The following is a 20,172-nucleotide window of genomic DNA, read 5'->3' on the forward strand; positions in this document are numbered from 1 at the left end:
GTCAGCGACCAATCAAAGCGCATGTTGATCTGTTACCATGGTGTTTAATTCTACAAGATTCTAAGCGCACCATCACGTCACAGCAGCATGCAACAAACTACAGCTCTTCTCAAACATGAAATCCAGCAATGTGGACACTTGCTACTGACATCAAATATTAAAAAAGTGGAAGAAAATTCTTGAAATGTCACTTTAAAAAAAACAAAATTCACAAAGTAAGAAAATATAACAACAAAACATTCAGAAAAACAAACGTCGGCGTTCAATTTCCCACCGAAAAACGACAAATGAGTTTGTGCGCCGCTTTGGAAAGAGTAGAAAATAAGCATAAGTCACTGTTGCGGCAAAGGTGAGACGAGATCGCCCCCCCCCCCCGGAACGCTGAGCGTGGTGAATTGACAAAATGCTTTACAAAGTTGGAAAAATGTCCACGAGGTGAGCTACAAACATTTTAAATAAGAAATGTGCCGACCTCCTCCAAAATGTAAACAAAAGCTAAGAGGCGCTCGCTTAGCGTGCGTGCTAATTTCCAAAATGTTCATCCGGTGTTTTGGAGCACATCGGCGCACGCCTCCTAGGAAAAAAAAAACATGTCCAGAAGGAAAAATGACAAAATAAAGATAGGAGTCAAAGAAAAACTAAGGCCTCTTGGGAGCTGAAAGTATCTGACCAAAAAAAGAAAGAGGCACCACAAGTGGAATTATCAAAAGTGTCTGTGAAAAAAGTGGATCAAGTGGGGGAGGGAAAGGGAGCTAGCGAGGCTACGCTAGGCTAGGTCGGGCTGGCGTTACATCATCCTGGACGACGTTCCGGACGGGAAGTGATGTTGCTTCTGTCGGCGCCCTCGTTTGGCCTTGTTACATCTCCTGCGTGAAAAAAGCGCGCATCAAAAGAAACGTACACTTTTCACCTGAATTACAAAATAAAAGGCTCTGTTAGATACATGGTAACACTCATTAGCCATAGACATCAAAATACTTGACCTGAAAGCTCCTTCATTCACTGCGCCCCACCTGCCCATAGGGGGCTGTGTGACTCGGCTTTATTTATTTGTCGGTGGGAGTGAAACTCTCACACATGCTTTTGAGCACAAAGCCAGATTTACATCTAAAAAGTACGAAAGCTGTACCGCATACTAAAATGAAGGATCATCTCACTAGTGATTTGTTCGAGGAGTCAAGGTCATTCTTATATTTTTCGTACCATGCATACATTTTGAAACGTTGTGAAAAAAATCAATGGGAGATTAGCCGCTACTGCTTTGGCATCATAGCAACATTTTTCACATGTTTCATGTTTAGTGTCAAATCGGAGAAGTTTTGTCATATAAAAAATAATGAATCGGGATTTTATAAGGGAACAACTTTAAAAAAAATTTTGATGCCGCTGATCATGGAGACTCATACATACTCATTATGAAGTCTATGCATTAGCATCCATGTTAAAGGTCGGCCGATATTGGATTTTCAAAGGCCAATCCGGATGTTAAAAAAAAAAAAGCTGATTTTGTGATTATTACAGCCAATTGAAACACTCAATATATAAATGTCTTTGGCGGAAAACACAGACAAGACTGAAAAAGCAGTTTCTGCTCTTGCACTCCTCTTTAAAACAACCTGCTGTATTTTAAGCCAAAACAGCTGTTGTGTTTGATAGAACAATATGGTGCCATAGCAGATTCATGATGCATTAAGCCCCCGAACTATTTTCAATCTGTCCGTCTTACCCTGGAAATCCCCGTTTACAGACACCGCACAAGTGCTTTTGTTTCAATTACGAGGGTAATTATAATTATTTTTCAAAATGCCTGTCATTTTTACCTTTGAATCATTAATTGATGTCTAATATTTCGTTATTTTTTTTGTTTTTTAATGATTCACTCTTTAAACTTTTAAACAAATTACGTCACAATGGACAAAATGGTGTCTGTAAAAAAGTCACGGATATCTACCTCATAACTATCGCGTAATTGTATATTTTTTTTTTGTTACTGTTGCATATTCTCAGAGATGTTAGATGATAAATAATCGCTCCAAAAAAAGAAAAAATGAAAAAGTTTAAAAGGGTAAACATATGAAAAAGAAAATCTCACCCACTCCTCGATGTCTGTAATTTCTACATCGCGACCTGTGTTATACCATGTTTTACCCATAAAATAAAAAAAACACAGCTGTGTTTTGTTGCTACATGGAGTTTTTGGATTGAAACAAGGTAAGTACGTGATATCTTAAAATCGTGGCGTCTTTAATTCTGCTCTCTCTTCTTGCTCTTACCTCCAGTTAGGGTTTTGTTGTTTATACAAAACAAAAAAATTCCCTCAGAAAATTGAGATTAAGCTCCACGTGCATCTGTCTTCTGCTGCTTTGAGTAACAATGGCCGCTAGGTGGTGCAAAATCACAAAACAAAGATCATCACCCAAACAGTGGACATAACAGTTGTCCTATTTCATTGGCTGGTCAATATATTTTCATCGGAAAATTCTTCACCCAAACAGTGAATACACTGTATATCGTCTAATAGCGAATGAACGCTTGTTTGGCTGACCTCCCACTTCAAATGGATCGGACGTCTAACGCCGTCAATAGCGGTCACTGAGTTAACAGCGGACGCTTTGAGGTTAAAATAGTCATCGGTTGAGAAATACGACTAGATTTGAATGTCAACGCATTGACTTTGATGAGAATGTCGCCCCTACCGACGCGGCCGCAACTCAAGCCGTGTCGATAGGGGCCAGGAAAGGTCTTTTCACGCTTCTGCCGTCAATTAAAATGAGTTAATCAGTCACTAATAGAAGTCCAACCCATCTGTATCGGCACACGGCCGTGTGAATCGGAAAGCAAAAAAACGATATCGGAGCATCGCTACGCGCGGGTACCTGGTGAAGCACATGACGAGCGCCACGATGATGGCGATCTGGACGGCGCCGATGATGCCGGCGATGAGGACGTAATGCAGCTTCTGGCCGCTGGGGACCACGTAGAGGATGTTGAAGTCCAGCAGCTGCTCGCAGCGAGGACCGCCGTACGACGGCGAGCACCTGACGCGAGACGCCCACGTCAGCGTCGTCCGCCTCGGACCGTATCCGACGCTCGTACCTGCACGCCGCCCGGTCGTCCCTCATCTCGCACTGGCCGTGGATGCAGTACAGGGCGTGGTCCGGGGGGCAGGGGGCGGAGCCTTCGGATAACCCGTCTCCGTCGCCGGACTTTTTACCGAACCCGTCGGGCTTTGATTTGAAGCCGTCGTCCTTCCTGCTTTTGTCTGGAAACGCAAATGGTCGGTCGGTCGGCCGCCATCGACGGCCGTCTTGCGACGAGGTTACCTTGGCAACGGCCCACGTGTCTGATGTCGATCTTCATCTGCTTGAGGCAGGACGCTTCGCGGACGTGACACGGCGTTTCGTAGGTGACGCCGTCGTTGCCGCACACCGGGTTGTCGTTGTGGCCGCTGCACACGATGTTACACATGCAGCTGCGTGCGCGCACGCGGCAGTCGGTCAACTTCTCGTCGTCTTCTCATTTGTGCGGACGGGCGCGTGCGTTTACTCACAGCGTGTCCTCGGAGTCTTCGTCGCACTCGGCGCCGAACTTGCAGTTTCCGCATTTCGATGTTTTTTTCCCACGGACGCCCCCGGAACCTTCGTCGTCTACACACAAAAATTAGGAAACGCTTTATTTTATGACATGCGTCATCGAGAAAAAATGCTCGGCTGCCACTGACAAAATAAGACACGATCAGAATAACGCTTAGGGTACCTCCATCTCCGGATCCCGACCCTCCGTCTGCCAATCAGACGAAAGCAAACAATGAGACCCGCGTCGGCGACGACAACTCGGGTTGCGTACGCGTGCGTCGTTACCGTGGTAACAGGCTCCCTCCGCCACGATGCCGATGGCCCGCTGCTTCTTGCACGCGGCGCGCCGCAGGAAGCACTCGTTCTGGTACGTGTCGCCGTTGGACCCGCAGACCGGGAGGAACTTCTTATGGCACTGAAAAAAACACACACGTTAGCTACGTCGCGACTTGGCGTTAGCGCCGACCCGACCCGACCCGATCCGACGGACTTACGTGGAACTGACACACGCACTTGATGTCAGCGCCGTTTTCGCGGCACGTCCCACCGAAACGACACGTGCCCGCGTCGCAGACGCGAAGGTCGCTCTTCTTTACCGATGCGTCTGTAATATAAGTTAGCGGACAGTTGCTAAATACAAGTTGCCTGGTACACGAGACTCACCGCTGTTCCGGCTAGAGTCTGGCGACCGTTCGCCAAATCAAATTCACAGGGTGGAGCAAGCCACAGCAAACAGACATCAGAGTGGACCAATCAGCGACGGGCGGACATGCCGTTGATAAAGCGACAAGAAACTAGCGCGAAGGGATTAAACATACGAGGAGAGCGGAGAATCGAGACGTTTAACCAACATGGCTAGCGCAGTGGCGCCTCCGGAAATTTTTCATAGGGGTGGCCAGATGGGGCCACTTAAAATCTTGGGGTGGCACAACAAAACTAAAAGCCATCATTTCAGGTTTTCATTATATTATTGCAGTAAAAAGGTCAGGGAAAAACTATCATAAAGACTTAAGGACACGGCTACTGATACACTTTGGTATATTGTGTAATATTAATTTGATGTTACTAATGATTTAATGTGCATAGTCCATAACTGTCCACTCAACATTTTGAGTTCCACAACAATTGCTTTATTGTGTTATGTATATATTAGGCATAAGGTAAACATTTAACAAAACAAAATAATTACTGGAGAAAAGCAGGTGCTGGCAGATTTGCATTTGGGATGAAATGCATAACTCATGCTACAACAATCTAACGATATACTGGCAAGCGGGGTGGCCAACAAATTTCTAGGGGTGGCCGTGGGGGCGCCACTGGGCTAGCGCGAGATAGACTGTTGGTTTTAGCGACTCGACGCGTTTTTGGTCTTTTAAAACTCAATTTACCGCAGATTGGAACATATTCTCGGCTCTCCCGTTCGCCATTTGTGTTGTTGTGGAGACGACTTCCAACGCGCAAGAGTGACGTTGCTCCTTAAAAACACGTCACGCAAATAAAAAGAGGTGGGAATCTTTTGGCACCTAACGATTCGATTACGATTCAGAGGCACAGATTCGATTATAAATCGATTATTGATGTTACCACCCCCCGTGCTTTTAATGTTAGGGTTAGGGTTACATTAGTTTTAAAATGGTCCAAAAATCCTCTCAGGCTAAACCAAACTAATATTTCAGTATCATGTTAACAGTTTAAAACACTAAATAAAATATTCAAGTCCCATTCTGTATCAGCAGCTTTAAACTACATTCAATTAATTCAATGATGAGAATGAACCGTTAAAGTTGTTAAAATTCTCCCGTTATTCCATAATTTCCTTTCTGTCTACTTTCGACATGTCAAACTTTTAAAACTGTTTCATCATTTAAAGATGGATTCAAGTTAAGATTTTGCCGATTGAGGAGTATTTTAGATAAAAAGTTAATGAAGTCTAATGAAGTTGAAGTCAACTGCTTTAAGATGGCGGCTGTTAACAACGCGGCAACTACTAAACGGCAATTCTGTCATTTTGCGTTTAGTTCTTTTTACATGTTCTACCAGCGCCGTCGTCTGTCATTTTGCGTCTAGTTCTACATGTATGTGATATCTACTATAGCCGTATGTGGCCTTATGTTTGTAGCAATGAGCAACTGGGCGTTGTTTGAAGCAGGTGTTGGCCGCGTTTTTTTTTTTTAAGTCTAGCGGCATGAGTTGAACATGATATTTACTCTCGGTCCGTTCCTCATTGCGTCCCGAAGACTGCGCTGACTGTGTTTTAGGTCTGCTTTACCTGGTATAATTCAATCATCGGAATTTAGATTTTTGTGAATCGTTCTCGAATCTTCCAAGGCCGAATCGCGAATAGTCTCAGAATCGGAAATTTCGCACGCCTCCACAAATAAATGAACCTGATTGCACGGAAGATTTCGTTCTGGCTCGAGAGGCCAGTAGGGAGATGGGTCCCAGACTTTTCTCGCAGTGTTTGAAAAATACAGGGAGAATAGTCTGGCGGTTCCAGGCAAAAATACAAGGGCCGTCATCTCCGCTTTCTCGTCACGAACTCTTTCGGGGCCTTCCACGACGGTAGTCGTCCGCTCGCGGGGCTCTTGGAAGCGGTAGGGCGCCGGGTCTCTGCTTTCGGCGGCAATGTCTACCCTTCCAAGACGTCGGCATATCCGGGGTGCTTTTCATCCTCTTACTGTGAATTTAAATGCGCTCATCGCTAGCAGACCTCCAATCCATTTGAAGCGGGAGGCGTTTGTTCATTTGCCGCCAGCCGTCACACGTTCAATGGATTGGACGCCTATTGCCGCCAGTGGCAATTGTTCTGGATCTGTGGTCGACTACAGTTGCATCACGCTCACTGGCGCCGAAAGAGTTCGTGACAAGACAGCGGAGGTCACAAAGCTATAGCTAACATAACACACGGCCATAGTTGTAGGGTCAAAGTTCCCATCGAAAGCAATGTCTCAGTCAAAATGAATTGGACGTCTAGCGCCGTCTGTGGCAGCCAATGAGTGAAATAAGTCCCATCCCATAAACACAAAGGACATGGTAAAACAAAGCTCTCGGCCAACACATGTTCGCTCTGACATCCAAACAGGCCGCCCTGCATGCGTAGCTTGTAATTATGTTGAAAATAACATCCAGGCCAAGATGAAAAAACATGGCTGACCTTCAATCTTCACGGTTGTCATGACGGTAAAAAACACAGTGTTTATCTGACTACACGCACGAAGGCTCGCAGCGAACTACAGCATATCGGCGCCATCGACGGCGCTGGGCGTCCGATCCGTTTGAAACGGGAAGGAGGGGCCGGAATTCGAAATGAATAGTGTACCGCACGAATGCTATTTTTAGACCGTGACATCGTAACGCGGGAGTGGGTCATTCTAGACATTCCCTCGCATACAATCCATGTTATTTCTGCTCGTTTTCTCCGGTAGTCGTTCAAAAAAGAACATGCCGATCAAACACTGCGGCTATGGAAGTTGTGGAAACAGCTATGGAACTTGTAGAAACGACTCTAGACATTAGGACATATGAAGGATGTTTTCTCCATACATTTGCCGAAACCAAAAACTCGGACGAAAACATGTGAAGAATGGATCAACTCGCGCGGACGCCCAAAAGACCGGTTTCACACCAACAAGGTGAAGCCATTCACATTTCATATGCAGTAAACATTTTGTTGGGGGCCATGGTCCTACAGAGGGTGAAGGGGTAAGTGACAATGAATGACCTGAAAAAAATTAAAACGGTGTCTGACTGCCACTCTCACTTTTTGTTGTTGTAAAAAAACAACTTTAGTAAGGGGGAAGTGTAAATAAATGATAGAATTAAGATTTGTTATTAATGAAAAAATGAAAAGTGTTCGTTGGCTGTCACCAAGTAGCATTTGCGATCGTTAGGCAAATATAGCAATGTAAATTGCTCCCAAGAACGGTCAGTGACAACCAGAGGATATAAGAAAGACAGGGCATATGGTGGTAAAGGATAGCTTGTTGGAACAGGACAATGAAAAAGGTATCGATAAAAAAGGTCGCCTCTTTTTCAGCGCTCGACACTCGAGCCATCTCTTTAACTGAACATTTGTATGTTCTTCCACATCTTTACCAGTGATTTTGGCACCAGGGGCACAAAATTGGTAGGTTTAGCTCAGTAAACATCTCGTTCGTACACTATTACCATGCATTTAGCATTAGGGACGACCTCGCCACAATTGCAAACGTCATGAATATTAATGAGCAAAAGCGACGTGTCGCTTGCGGTACGCCATTGGACCGCTATTGCCGTCAACGACAACCACTGAGAGAGTTGCAAGGTTAACGTCATGTACTTTTGATCCTCTGCTGTTGTACAGATGCGCTCAGAAAGATGTTATGAAATCATTCAGTGCCATTGACAAGTGTAAGCGTCCAATCCGTTTGAACGAGAAAGAGCTGCCAATCTTTCTTGTTCAAATCTGGCACTGTCAACGAGTTCATGTTGGGATGTTAATGTCATCTATCCTTCAGCCTCTGTGTGGAACATTACCGTTAAACAGAAGAGACGAGAGGTTACAAAATCATTCGCTGCCATTGACGGCGACTGACGTCCAACTGCGTTTTAATTGGTAAGGCCGGCAGGTCTACCGGCTCGAGACAACTGGACGTCTATAGCCAATGAATTGACATTGTCATATATTCTTGACCGTCTGCATAGAATGACTAACGTTGAGGTGGTACTGATGCACTTGTTGAGAAGTGATTGACTGCATATTCATTTCGACTAGAAAAGAGCTAGCCCCTCCCTGCAGTTGAAATGAACCGGACGCCTGCAGTGAGATTAGCGTGTGTCCGTCACCTGGACACTCTTGGTTCTTTCCCGGTCCACATTCAACGGCCGCAGCTCGAGGAGTCCCGACGGCGGCAGCGGAAGGAAGCAGCGCGAGGAGGAGGAGAAGCAGCTGGAAGGAGGAGGACGAAGCTAAGGAGGCCACAAGACGGGCCATGATGGACGAGCTACAATGACGTCAGGCGTGGAGGGGGAAGGAGAGCTTTTGTGCAAAAACGCTGCTGGAGAACAACAAAGATGGCCTTCAGAGCCTCATGTCGACGGGGAGGAGGAGAAGGATGAAGCACAAAGCGGAACCGACTGCTGGGACGGGACGGGACAAGACGGCGACCCCCACGTACGCACGGTCTTCAGGAGCCCTCACTACTATCCGGACGCAGCCTCCATCCCCACGGAGCCGCGCTGCTGCGAGCTCTCGAGCGCTCCAACATCCGAACGAGAGTCCTAAATTCCGAGTCCGAGGGGATCAGGATTCAGGTTCGGTTTTCTCGCTCGCTCCTTCTTCTCTTCGTCCTTTTCTTTTTCTTCTTCTTCGACGGAGCTCGTCAACAAAGGCCCGGCTGGCTCACGTGACCGCAGCGACACCCCGCCCATGATTCCCAGAGACGAGACCAAGTGACGTCATCACGTCGTCGCGCTCCAGGTGTTCCGTGCCGACGTCACGCTCGTCTCCCCTAATGTTTTCTCACAAGCGCGACCAAAAAATTCCATTGCAATGTGTGTCAGTCAATCACTGGCTGACGCTGACGGCGTGAAAGTCCGATCCATTTCAAGTGCGAGGGCCGCGGGGGGTGCCGGAGCCTATCTCGGCTGACTATGGGCGGGAGACAGGGTACACCTTGAACTGGTTGCCAGCCAATCGCAAATTGTTATGACTGTATTTTTCAAATCTCGAATCGCCTGCGATCAATCACCCTGCTGCCAATAAACAAACATCCAGCAGGGGACGCTCGTTCATTAAACTCTGCCTACGTGCGGGCTTTCAATCCAAACAGCTGTCAAAATGAAAAATGAACCGACGCATGCACAAAAGCCAACTTTGGATGTCTTATCATGATTCCGGTTTGACTGCAAGTTCCGATCATCATGACCAATTTGCATAAAAGAAAGTGGGAAGGGATTTACGAATACGCTTTCTTTTATTGAATAGAATATGATTTCTTCATCGATTGGATTAAACGAGCAATTTTCACACAGCGAACACAAAGACCGCCAAGGACGTTCCCATCATTCGCGTTATTGATCGACACGCACGCGCTCTCGTTTTGTTACGTTAAAGCCTCGAGAGCTCATTAGGGAAGTCCCTTGACGGATATAGACGTCAAAGGCGGTGAATGATCATGTTTCAGTGCCATCGACGGCTCTAGACGTCCAATCCATTTAGATTGGGAGGGGCACGACATGAATAAACCATTTTCGTGAATAAAAAAAAAACTTTCATGAACATTCCGTATGTATTCGCAATAAAAAAAAAGGTATATTCAATTATGACTAAACAACAGCAACACAGTTTGACCCATTAACACGTGTTAATGGGTCCAACTACCGTAAGTGTCCAAATGTTTCCGTCAAGACTCGTTCATCCCTTTTGAAACCGAGCCATCTGTCAATCAAACCGCGCACACCGGGAAAGTGGGCGTGAGAAGAGAAAGGTGCGTGCGCGCGCGCGCGCGCCTGCATGTTGTCATAATGTTGTTGTTGTCAGACAAGAAGAAGTTGCGTAGCGTACGTCGCCCTTTTTTGGCGGTGCCGGTTCACTTCGGAGATCGACTTGGCGCCTTGGAGCGGAAGTGGAGCGCGTGCACGTGAAGATGTGCTGCTGCGCGGCGGCGGCGGCGACGGAGGCGGCGGCGGGGCACTCTTGTCGTCTTTTGATGATTTTTCTCGCTCTTTTCTCACTGTTGGACGCCGGCTCGTGCACCCCAACCGACAGAAAAGGTACGACGTCCAACAAACAACGCGCTCACTTCACCTGACGCCTTACGTGCGCGCGCATGCTCGTCAACTACTGTATATGTCAAGAACACGGAAAAAAAAACAACAACTAAAAGACAGACAGGTGATGCCATGTTGCTAAACTGTTTCGAATTTTGAACTCTCGAAATCCAAAATTTGGCCAAGAGATGGCTCGTGTTCTGAAAACGTCATCAGTGGATTGTGCGCTCGCAATTCAAGGCACTGCAGAATTCGTTCAGTGCACATTTGCCGTATACTGGATAGATTCGTATACGTTTTTTTCCCCCTTCAATATTTGAGGAATATTTTGAACTCCTTGGCTGGCATTGACGACGGCACTGGAAGTCCAACTCATATATTTATTTCAAAGTATGAAGGACTTTTGTGTGATTTTGACTTTTTGTATCCAATTTTTAAATATGCATTCGTAAGATGCAAATAAAACCAAAATTAATCCAATTAAAATGGATTTTTTTTTTAATCGACTAATCAATAGCTGCTCGATCTGTATAATAACAAATAAATTCTGTTGGCAACTATAGTTGATGAATCAAGAAATGTTGATTTGTCAAAATTGAGCCGTTTAATAGTAAAGCAAAAAGTACTAGTGTTTGTTGTGATTATTTTCTTTAAAAAAAGCATTTCTAATTATCTTCTCAAACCCCCCCAAAAAGCTGATCTTTATGTTATGAATAGGAAAAAATGTCATAAACATTGTCTCATAGTCTTCATTGAAAGCAGGTGATTGTTGTTCTTCTACAATTCTTTGCATTGTCTGGCGACCAGTCATTTTTCGGACAGCCACTCTATTGTTTGTCCTTATATTGAGTGACGACCTTGTTTGTTTTTTGGTGTCCTGACTTTGACTGCATGCGTGGATGGCGACCCTGCGATTTAGATTGTGTAACCGCTACTGTTGTCACGATACTGACATTTTCGACTCGATATCGATACTCCAAATGAATAGGACGTCGAATGATAAACTCATTTAAAGAGTTTATCTTTCAAGATCCACGTGATGTTGCATCTAATATTGTCAATGGCGCTGAAAGTGTTCATAAAAACCCCCAAAAACCTTTCATTCTGGGTATATGCGTCAATTAAGAAGCATCAACACTCAGTTGAAAATTCTGAAATGGTAACAATTGACTGTCTTTTTCATTCACCTTGCCCGCAGTCAAGTACACAAACAAATGATTGACACAACATTTGACTAAAGTGCTTTTATTGATTGCACTTAAAGCAGGTCACAGGTCACGCACCGAGGCACACCAAATATACGACAACACGGTGGCCTTGTGTGCTAATCTCACGCACGTAAACACACACACGCGTGTGAGGAATGTGTCGGCCGTCTGAAAACATTCACCAGGCCGAACGCACTCAATTCCTTGCGCGTCCTTCGGCGGGAGTCGTTTAGCGCGGACGCTAACGCAAACTCATCCGTTCGTTTAGCGCGTATGCTCGTAATTAGCGCACGTACGTCCGAGTTATGCCGATGAAATGCACACTTTGTTCACTTTCGCAACTTGCGACCAGTTTCTACATGTCCGCCAACACGCACTCACACACACGCGGAAAGTGAGAGTGAGTCGTTGAGAGTTGCCTCTCAGGTTAGCCGTCTGCGCCCTGATGTAGACCTTTTCTGGGGAAAAAAAAGGTCATTTCTCATTTTTTCCAAAGGGTTTTTGGAGTTTTTCCTTGCCGACACGGTGGGTCTAAGGATGAGGGATGCCCAGGCTTGGACTAGAACTTTATTTAATTCATCTACTGTTTCTGACTGTGTATCATATTGCCTCTGCAAAGCCCTTTGAGACAACCTTGTTGTGATTTAGGGCTATTACAAATAGAATTGAATTGATTTCCATAATAAGTAAATGCTTCCATGATGTGCTGTTTTTTTAATTGAAGGGTTTCTACATGTTTTCGTTAACACCGGGGAATAGATTTCATAAAATATTGACGGGACACGGGGCGCGGAGCTGATTCATAGGGGGCCTATCTACCTCCGTCAGAGCTGACCGAGTGGAAACGGAGACAAAGAGCTTTTTACGTTGAAAATTCTTGTGAATAAATGCTTGAATCCCCGAATTTTTTTATAGTAGATATGAATGTAAAACACTCTCGATTCTTGGTTAAAAGCAAAAAAACCTGGCAGTTAGCATTTATTTTACTTAAATATGTCGAATGTGATGCTAGTCTTTTAGCCGATGGCGTACCGCAAGCACATTCTGCTCATTAATATTGATGACATTAGCTACTGTTGCTAAGTAGGGACAAGCCACCGTTTGTCCCTAATAGGAAATGAATGGAAATCGTGTACGAAGGAGATGTTTACAGAGCTAAACCTACTAATTATCTCTGAAAATGATGTGCCTGGTGCCAAATTCACTAGCAAAGATGTGGAAGACCATAAAAATGTTCAGTTAAAAAGATGGCTTGAGTGTCGAAGGCTGAAAAAGACGAGAAAAAAAAAACGAGACGACCTAAGCATAGCTTTAGCTTTTTTATCGACACGACTGACAATGACATTCTCCTGTTTCAACAAGCTATCCTTTACCATCAGCCCTGTCTTTCTCATACAGTATATCCTCTGGTTGTCCTACGTCTCTTACCGTTCTTGAATGTAATTTAGTTAGCTTTGTGTAGCGATCGCAAATGGTACTCAGTGACAGTCAACGAACACTTTTTCATTTTTTCAATGATAACAAATCTTAATTCTATAATTTATTTACACTTCCCCCTTACTAAAGTTGTTTTATATATATGAGAAACGGTAACAGTGGCAGTCAGATACCATTGTAATTCTTTTCAGGTCATTCATTGTCAGACAGAAGCTAAAAATATAAAAATGGCTTACCTCTTTGTCCTCTAAAAGACCATGCCAACTCACCAAAAGGTTTACTGCATATGAAATGTGAATGGATTCACCCAGCTGGTGTTAAAGTCCGTGCAAGTTGATTCTGTCTTCACATTTTTTCCTCCCGAGTGGAAACGTATGAAGAAAAAATCCTTCGTAATGTCTAGAGTCGTTTCGACAAGTTTCAAAAAAGCAATGCGTGATCGGCATGTTCGTTTTTGAAAGATTAGCGGAGAAAAGTAGCACAAATGACGTTGTTTCTATGCGAGGGCGGGTCTATAATGTCCCACTTCGGCTTCACGATGCGACGTCACGGTCGTACGCAATAGCATGCGTGCGGTACGCCATTGCCTTACCACAACAAAGAGCTTCTTACGATGAAAATTCCTGTGAATAAATGCTTACATCCCTGAATTCTTTATAGACGCAAAACAGTCTCGTTTCTTGGTAAAAGCAACAAAAAAAACGTACAATTACCATTTATTTTACGTAAATATTGCGAAGTATATCACCAATGCCGTAGCGGCTAATTTCTCTTTGATTTTTTATCAAAATGCAGATGGCAGAAAACACAGACAAGGCTGAAAAAGCAGTTTCTGCTCTTGCACCCCTCTTTAAAATAAACGGCTGTATTTTAAGCCAAAAGAAATGTTGTGTTTGATAGAACAATATGTCTATATGCTGCCATAGCAGATTTATGGCGCATTAAGTCCCCAAATTATTTTTAATTTGTCCGTTTTACCCTGGAAACCCCCATTTACAGACGTCATGAAAACCGCTTTTGTTTCAACCTAGCCATAAAAAGAAGGTCAGTGATCGTATTTATTATTCGAAATGTCTGTCATTTTTAGCTTAGAATCATTAATTGATGTCTAATATTTAGATAAAAAAAAAAACAACAACTTTAAGAAATGATTCACTCGCATATTTTAAACTTTTATACAAATGACGTCACAATCAAAAAGTTGTAAGCGTCTGTAAAAAAAGTCACGGATATCTACCTCATAACTATCGCTCAATTGTATTTGTTTCGTTATTTCCCCAATATTGTAGATGATAAATAATCAATCCAGACAAAGAAATACTGAGAAAAAAAAAACGTTTAAAACAAAAAGAAAATCTCGACCACTCCTTGATGTCTGCGATTTCTGCATCGCGACCCTTGTTATATTACCGTGTTTCACCCGTAAAATCCCCCCAAAATCCGGCTGTGGCTATTCACAGCTGTGTCTTGACACTCGGTGATACATGCTACATGGAGTTTTTGGATTGAAAAGAGGTAAGTATGGGATAATATCTTGTTAAAATTGTGGCGTCTTTAATTATGCTCTCACCTCCAGTTCGGGTTTTGCCTTTAAAAAAATTGTTTATATATATAAAAAATGCCCTCCTGTACAAAATTTTTCTTCCACCAGATAGTTGATATTTTAAGCTTTCCAATGGTGTATCACACATGCATATAGGACAATTCTGAAATTTGGCCAAATTGGGGGTCACAGAGGCGAACTTCAAGTCACCTGAGTGTTTTCCGCCATATGCATGGTACGAAAAATATAACAATTACCTCGAATCTTCGAACAAATCACTCCTGAGACAATCCTTCCTGTATGTATGCGGTACAACCTAAATCCGGCGTTAGATCTCTGCGTGTGTGTTTGAGAATAACTCCTCTTGATGCTAGACGTGGGTAGGCCCCCTACCCGAAGGCGTGGCGAAGTGTCAGCGCCCCGTGTCCCGTCAATATATTATGAAGTCTATGACCGGAGTTGTCTGGATCCCATGTTTTTTTTTTTGCACCCTCGTTCGAGCCACCCGATTTTGAGGATACGCCGATACCGAGTACCGACCCGATACCTCGGCCATTGATTTAGGTGGGAAAAAATGCACATCCTAATGCAAAACATTGTAGTCATTATCATGCTTGAACAATGCTATCTTGACGTTAGCTTCCCGTGAGAGCAAGCGTCACGTTCCGCTCCCGTTGTTTGCAGTTGTTGTGATATTGAATACATATGTACTTTTTGTTTCTTTTGATGCCATCTTGATTATATTGTTGCTTTAAGAAAATCTTAAAAACCCGTTTTTATTCAACCAATTCAGATCTTCTAAAAATGACGTTATCATCCTAGTATATATATATATATATATATATATATATATATATATATATACAGCATATTGAACACTCTCACTTTCAAACAAACACATTGAAAAAAGCCTTATGTACACAATGACATAGAAGTCCTAAATGGACACAAGCAGAAACACAAGTCCAAATAGAAATGGACGTCCCGGGACGGGGGCCGCCACGATGACCTTTGCCGGCAGCGGCTCCGACGTGTTTAATCCCGACGATGCGCGCCGACCTCCGCATTCCCGGAATTCCGAAGCCAGAAATCCCTCGGGCTCGCTCACCTGCCCTCGCTCGCACGTGAATGAAAGCTCCGAGCCGGTCGCCGCGGTTACGAGCGACTCGGATCACGTCTTTCCATTCACGCGCACACGCACATAGACCTGCCAAGGTCCTTCTCAGCGTGTTTAAACGTTTCAAGGCCTCTCAGTAAGTGATTTCCACCCTTACGAGTGCTTTCACACGCTCCGCATATACTGTATATTCGAATCTGTGCCTATCGCTTGTCAAAAGTATCACAGTATGTATACAGTGGTATGAAAAAGTATCTGAACCTTTTGGAGTTTCTAAAATGAAATGGAAATCATGAATTTCATAAAATGACCATCAAATGTGATCTGATCTTTGTCAAAATCACACAGATGGAAAAAACAGTGTCTGCTTTAACTAAAACCACCCAAACATTTATAGGTTTTCATATTTTGATGAGGATAGTACGCAAACAATGACAGAAGGGGGAAAAATAAGTAAGTGAACCATCACATTTATTATTTTGTGGCCCCCCCCTTTGGCAGCAATAACTTCAACCAGACGCTTCCTGGAGCCGCGGATCAGTCTGGCACGTCGATCTTGGCCCATTCTTCTATACAAAACTGCGGTAGTTCACTCAGATTCCTGGGATGAATCGCTGTCTTTAGGTCATGCCACAGCATCTCAATGGGGTTCAAGTCTGGACTTTGACTTGGCCACTCCAGAAGGTGTATTTTATTCTTCTGAAAATATTCTGAAGTTGATTTTTAGCTTCAACTTTCTGACAGATGGCCTCAGGTTTTCCTGCAAAACTTTTGAATTCATTCTTCCATTAGTGATTGCAATCTGTCCAGGGCCTGAGGCAGCAAAACAGCCCCAAATCATGATGCTCCCTCCACCATGCTTCACGGTGGGGATAAGGTTGGTGAACTGTTCCATTTTTCCTCCACACATGATGTTGTCTGTTACTCCCAAACAATTCAACTTTACTTTCATCAGTCCGCAAAATATTTTGCCAAAACTTCTGTGGAGTGCCCAAGTTCATTTTTGCGAACACTAAATGAGCAACAATGTTTTTTTTAGACAGATGTGGCTTCCTCCGTGGAGTCATCCTGTGAACACCATTCTTGGCCATATATTTGATGTGTGCACAGAAATATTGGACTGTGCCAGTGATTTATGTCAGTCTTCAGCTGACACTGTAGGGTTCTTTTTTACCTCTGAGTATTCTGCGCCGAACTCATCTTTGGTGGACGGCCACTCCTTGGGAGAGAAGCAACAGTGCCTAACTTTCTCCATTTGTAGACAACTTCTCTGACTGTCGATTAATGACTTTCAGAGATGGTTTTGTATCCTTTCCCAGCAATCCTTGATCGCAGGTTTTCAGACAGCTCTTTTGACCGAGCCATGATGCACATCAGACAATGCTTCTCGTCAAGACAATTTTTACTTTTTAAAACATTTTTACTTTAGACCACTCATAGTCATCAGTGATTGGGCACACACCTGACTTAAATTGTTTGGTAAAAAATGGTTTCAATTGCTCTTTAAGTATCCTTAGGTAGAGCGTTCACTTACTTATTTTTCCCCCTACTGTCATTGTTTGCATGCTTCCTCATTCAAATATGAAAACCTATAAATTTTTAGTTGGTGTTAGTTAAAACAGATACGGTATTTTCATCTGTGTGATTTTGAAAAAGATCAGATCACATTTGATGGTGATTTTATGCAGAAGTGTGAGAAATTCCAAAAGGTTCAGATACTCTTTCATACCACTTAATAGAAATTTCTTTGATCGAAAATGTTTCGATACGCAGTTATTTGTTTTCTTCTACCCTTGATGGATGGTAATTTACCTTCATGGCTGCCAATCCACCAACACACTCCCACTTCAACGTCTACAAGCGACCGATTCCTTTGAATTGTCGGCAGAAAAGAGCTTTCATCGCCCCGACCGAAATGGCCTCGTGTTGGTTGCGACGTTCTCATCAAAGTGTGTGCATTGACGTTCAAATCAGGTCATAACGACCGATTATTTGATCCATGTCAAAGCATCTGCTGTTTACAAAGTGGCTGCCATTGACAGCGCTAGGTGTCCAATCCGTTTAAAGTGGGTGGAAGGGCTAAACCTTCCTGCTTCAAATGGATTGGGATTGTGTTCTTATATATTTGGGAAATTTACAATTGAAGGTTGTAAAAAGGGGATTTTCTTTTTGATAAAAAAAAAAAAAGACAATATCTTACTTTTTTTCTGTGAAAAAGCATTTTGTATGATAATAAAATGAATGCAATAGAAGAAAAAAAGAAGTGGAATATCTCTGGCTTTTTTCCTCCCTTTCCGTCCAATTTCAAATAACTGTTTCTGATGAAAAGGCTCTAATCGTTAATCGACAGCATATCGGTCGGTGGCAAAACTAACTACGGGCTCAGATTTTAAAAAAAAACCGCACAATTAGAATTAACGATGTCATCGGGCGGCCTGACGGCAAAGTCCAGGTCCACACGGCTGCTCCGTTGGCAGCGGCGGCCATCTTGTTCCGTCTAATTGAACACGAGCGCACTAGCGAACGTCTCGTTGTCATGACTGCGGCATTCACGCTAAAGTTGGCATTGTGCTCCCGGTGAAAGCTTTAGCATTTTGTATTATCGCCAAGGCCCGAAACAGAAGAACATTCATCACCGCGCACAAGCGTGTGCTTGTCCACGTGCACGTGTGTGTGTTTCTGCACGCTTGTTTGTCAAACCTTGACTAAAGTTCAGCGAGTGGCCACTTTGCAAATGTGTGTGCGTCTTCTTCTCACGGGGGCGTGGCTTCAAGATCCAGAAAGTTTTCATTCCTCAAGCTCAGGAAACCAAACCGCTTTTTGTTCTTGCAACACAAGTGTGAGCTACACCACTCAAATATTTCAACTTCAGTTCACGATCAGTATAAGAGTAGACAAAATGATACAACTGTTAATGATCACTTTTTAGCGCCGTCGACGGGGACGGACGTCTGATCCATTTGGACCGGGAGGGATGGCGTTCGCCGCCATCCTTCCCGTTCCAAAATGTAGCGACCGCTTATCCCTTCAACGGCAGCGAATGAGTCAACACTTGCTGTGTTTGTGGGTGTCAGTGTGCCAGGGCATGAGCAACCAGCTGACGCAACTGGGAACGCGCGAGAATCACTACGACAACATGTTGCGCATGTACGGCAACTGCTCGGTGGTTCTGGACAACTTGGAGGTGACGTACGCTCTGGAGCACCAGGACCTTTCCTTCCTGCAGGTAGGGGGCACGTGGAGAAGGTCCGCCGGACGGGTCGCGTCTGGAAACGAGAGGGGCGGTCCGGCGCCCGGTCGAAAGCTAACCCTATTCGCAACCCTCAATTCGACCGCGACCCCGTCAACGAGGCGTCTAGCGGAAGCCGACTAGTTGGCCGATTATTTTCAAGCATAACAATTTAGCGGAAATTGGGAAAGTGCAAATCTTAGGAACGCGTTCATGTAACGACTCGTGCGCGTTATCGTCATCTCTTTGAGTCAGACATGCCCCCGTTTCCAGAAGGGTCCCGTCTCGCGAACCACAGACGGATACAATGAGATACATCTTTGTCTTCAGTCCATCCAGGAAGTGGGCGGCTACGTGCTGGTGGCCATGAACGAGGCTCGGACCGTGGCCCTGCCCAACCTGAGGCTGATCCGAGGTCAGAACCTCTACGAGGGCAAGTACGCGCTGCTGGTCATGTCCAACTACAACCGGAACCACTCTGTCGCCACGCTCAATTTGACAGGTGGACTGTCACAGCTGCAGCTAAGCAACTTGACCGGTGAGGCATCTGGAATACTTCTGAATGGATCCGGGTGATGTTCTGGAATGCTTTTTGAGTGGGATTCAGCTAGGGTTGCCAACAGTCTCAGAGTTGCGCGGGACAACCCGTGACATAGGAAGTTCTGATTGGTTCCAATCCGGGACTGTTGGCAAGTCTAGATTCAGCGATGGTTCCAGTTGATTGTAGGATACTTGGGTCAGGATTCTGAATGATTCCAATGTTATTCTGAATGGTTGTGGGTGATTCCGCCACCATTCCGAATCATTATAATTTTTTTGGGGTTTTTTTTTAATGAAATTGTGGTTTTGAAACGTTCAGGCATGCTTTGAATGGCTTTTGGTGATTCATGAGTGGTATCAGATGGTCCTATAGGGTTCGGGGGATTTCAGGACGGTTCCGTTAAGACTCTGAAAAGTTCTGGTTTAACTTGTGCTGATGCTGAATGATTTTTGAAACATTTGGAGTGATTGTGGCAAGGTTTTCTCAATGTTCCAAATGTCTTTGACGGTTCTGAACATGAAGATACTCACTGACTGCCAGAAGCTGACAGCTTGTGAAAATGCACGGTGCTCTGGTGTGCCTTAGAAATCCTTCGAGGAGGCGTGAAGATGAGCCACAATCATTTTCTGTGCAACGTGGACTCCATCCAATGGGGGGATATTGTGGACCAAAGCAGCAATCCCAGCATGCTTTTCAAAATGGAGCCATTCCCACACAAATGTACGTAGGCAGTTCTTCTCCTTCTTCTTCTCCTCTGATTTTTCTGCTTGCC

At 44.4% G+C, this 20,172-nt stretch overlaps 2 protein-coding genes across 5 annotated transcripts in view; one reads left to right on the forward strand and one right to left on the reverse strand.

Moving 5' to 3' along the window:
* LOC130908679 (tomoregulin-1-like) lies at positions 1-8,990 on the reverse strand. The gene is made up of 9 exons (XM_057824372.1): positions 8,400-8,990; positions 4,070-4,179; positions 3,861-3,990; positions 3,757-3,783; positions 3,551-3,647; positions 3,324-3,472; positions 3,097-3,262; positions 2,877-3,038; positions 1-866 (listed from the first exon to the last, which is right to left on the reverse strand). Exons 1-9 carry the CDS (start codon positions 8,545-8,547, stop codon positions 788-790), a joined length of 1,068 nt encoding a protein of 355 aa, XP_057680355.1. The 5' UTR covers positions 8,548-8,990; the 3' UTR covers positions 1-787.
* Positions 8,381-20,172, forward strand: part of LOC130908678 (melanoma receptor tyrosine-protein kinase-like) — a 21,180-nt gene continuing 9,388 nt past the window's right edge. Inside the window, exons 1-4 of one of the 4 annotated variants that reach the window (XM_057824367.1) lie at positions 8,381-8,867; positions 18,705-18,856; positions 19,190-19,397; positions 19,986-20,120. In XM_057824367.1, the coding sequence (XP_057680350.1) occupies positions 8,645-8,867; positions 18,705-18,856; positions 19,190-19,397; positions 19,986-20,120 (718 nt within the window). In that variant the 5' untranslated portion in view covers positions 8,381-8,644. The other 3 variants (XM_057824368.1, XM_057824369.1, XM_057824370.1) reach the window with 3 other exon arrangements.

Source organism: Corythoichthys intestinalis, chromosome 20, assembly GCF_030265065.1.
Source record: "Corythoichthys intestinalis isolate RoL2023-P3 chromosome 20, ASM3026506v1, whole genome shotgun sequence".
Classification (NCBI taxonomy): domain Eukaryota; kingdom Metazoa; phylum Chordata; class Actinopteri; order Syngnathiformes; family Syngnathidae; genus Corythoichthys; species Corythoichthys intestinalis.

Bases quoted from the DNA above. Each gene is read 5' to 3' on its own strand.
- LOC130908679 (XM_057824372.1), bottom strand. From the start codon at position 8,547: ATGGCCCGTCTTGTGGCCTCCTTAGCTTCGTCCTCCTCCTTCCAGCTG. The intron at 3,991-4,069 runs GTAAGTCCGTCG...TGTTTTTTTCAG, and splicing joins AGTGCGTGTGTCAGTTCCAC to TGCCATAAGAAGTTCCTCCC. The intron at 3,039-3,096 runs GTACGAGCGTCG...GTCTCGCGTCAG, and splicing joins GACGACCGGGCGGCGTGCAG to GTGCTCGCCGTCGTACGGCG.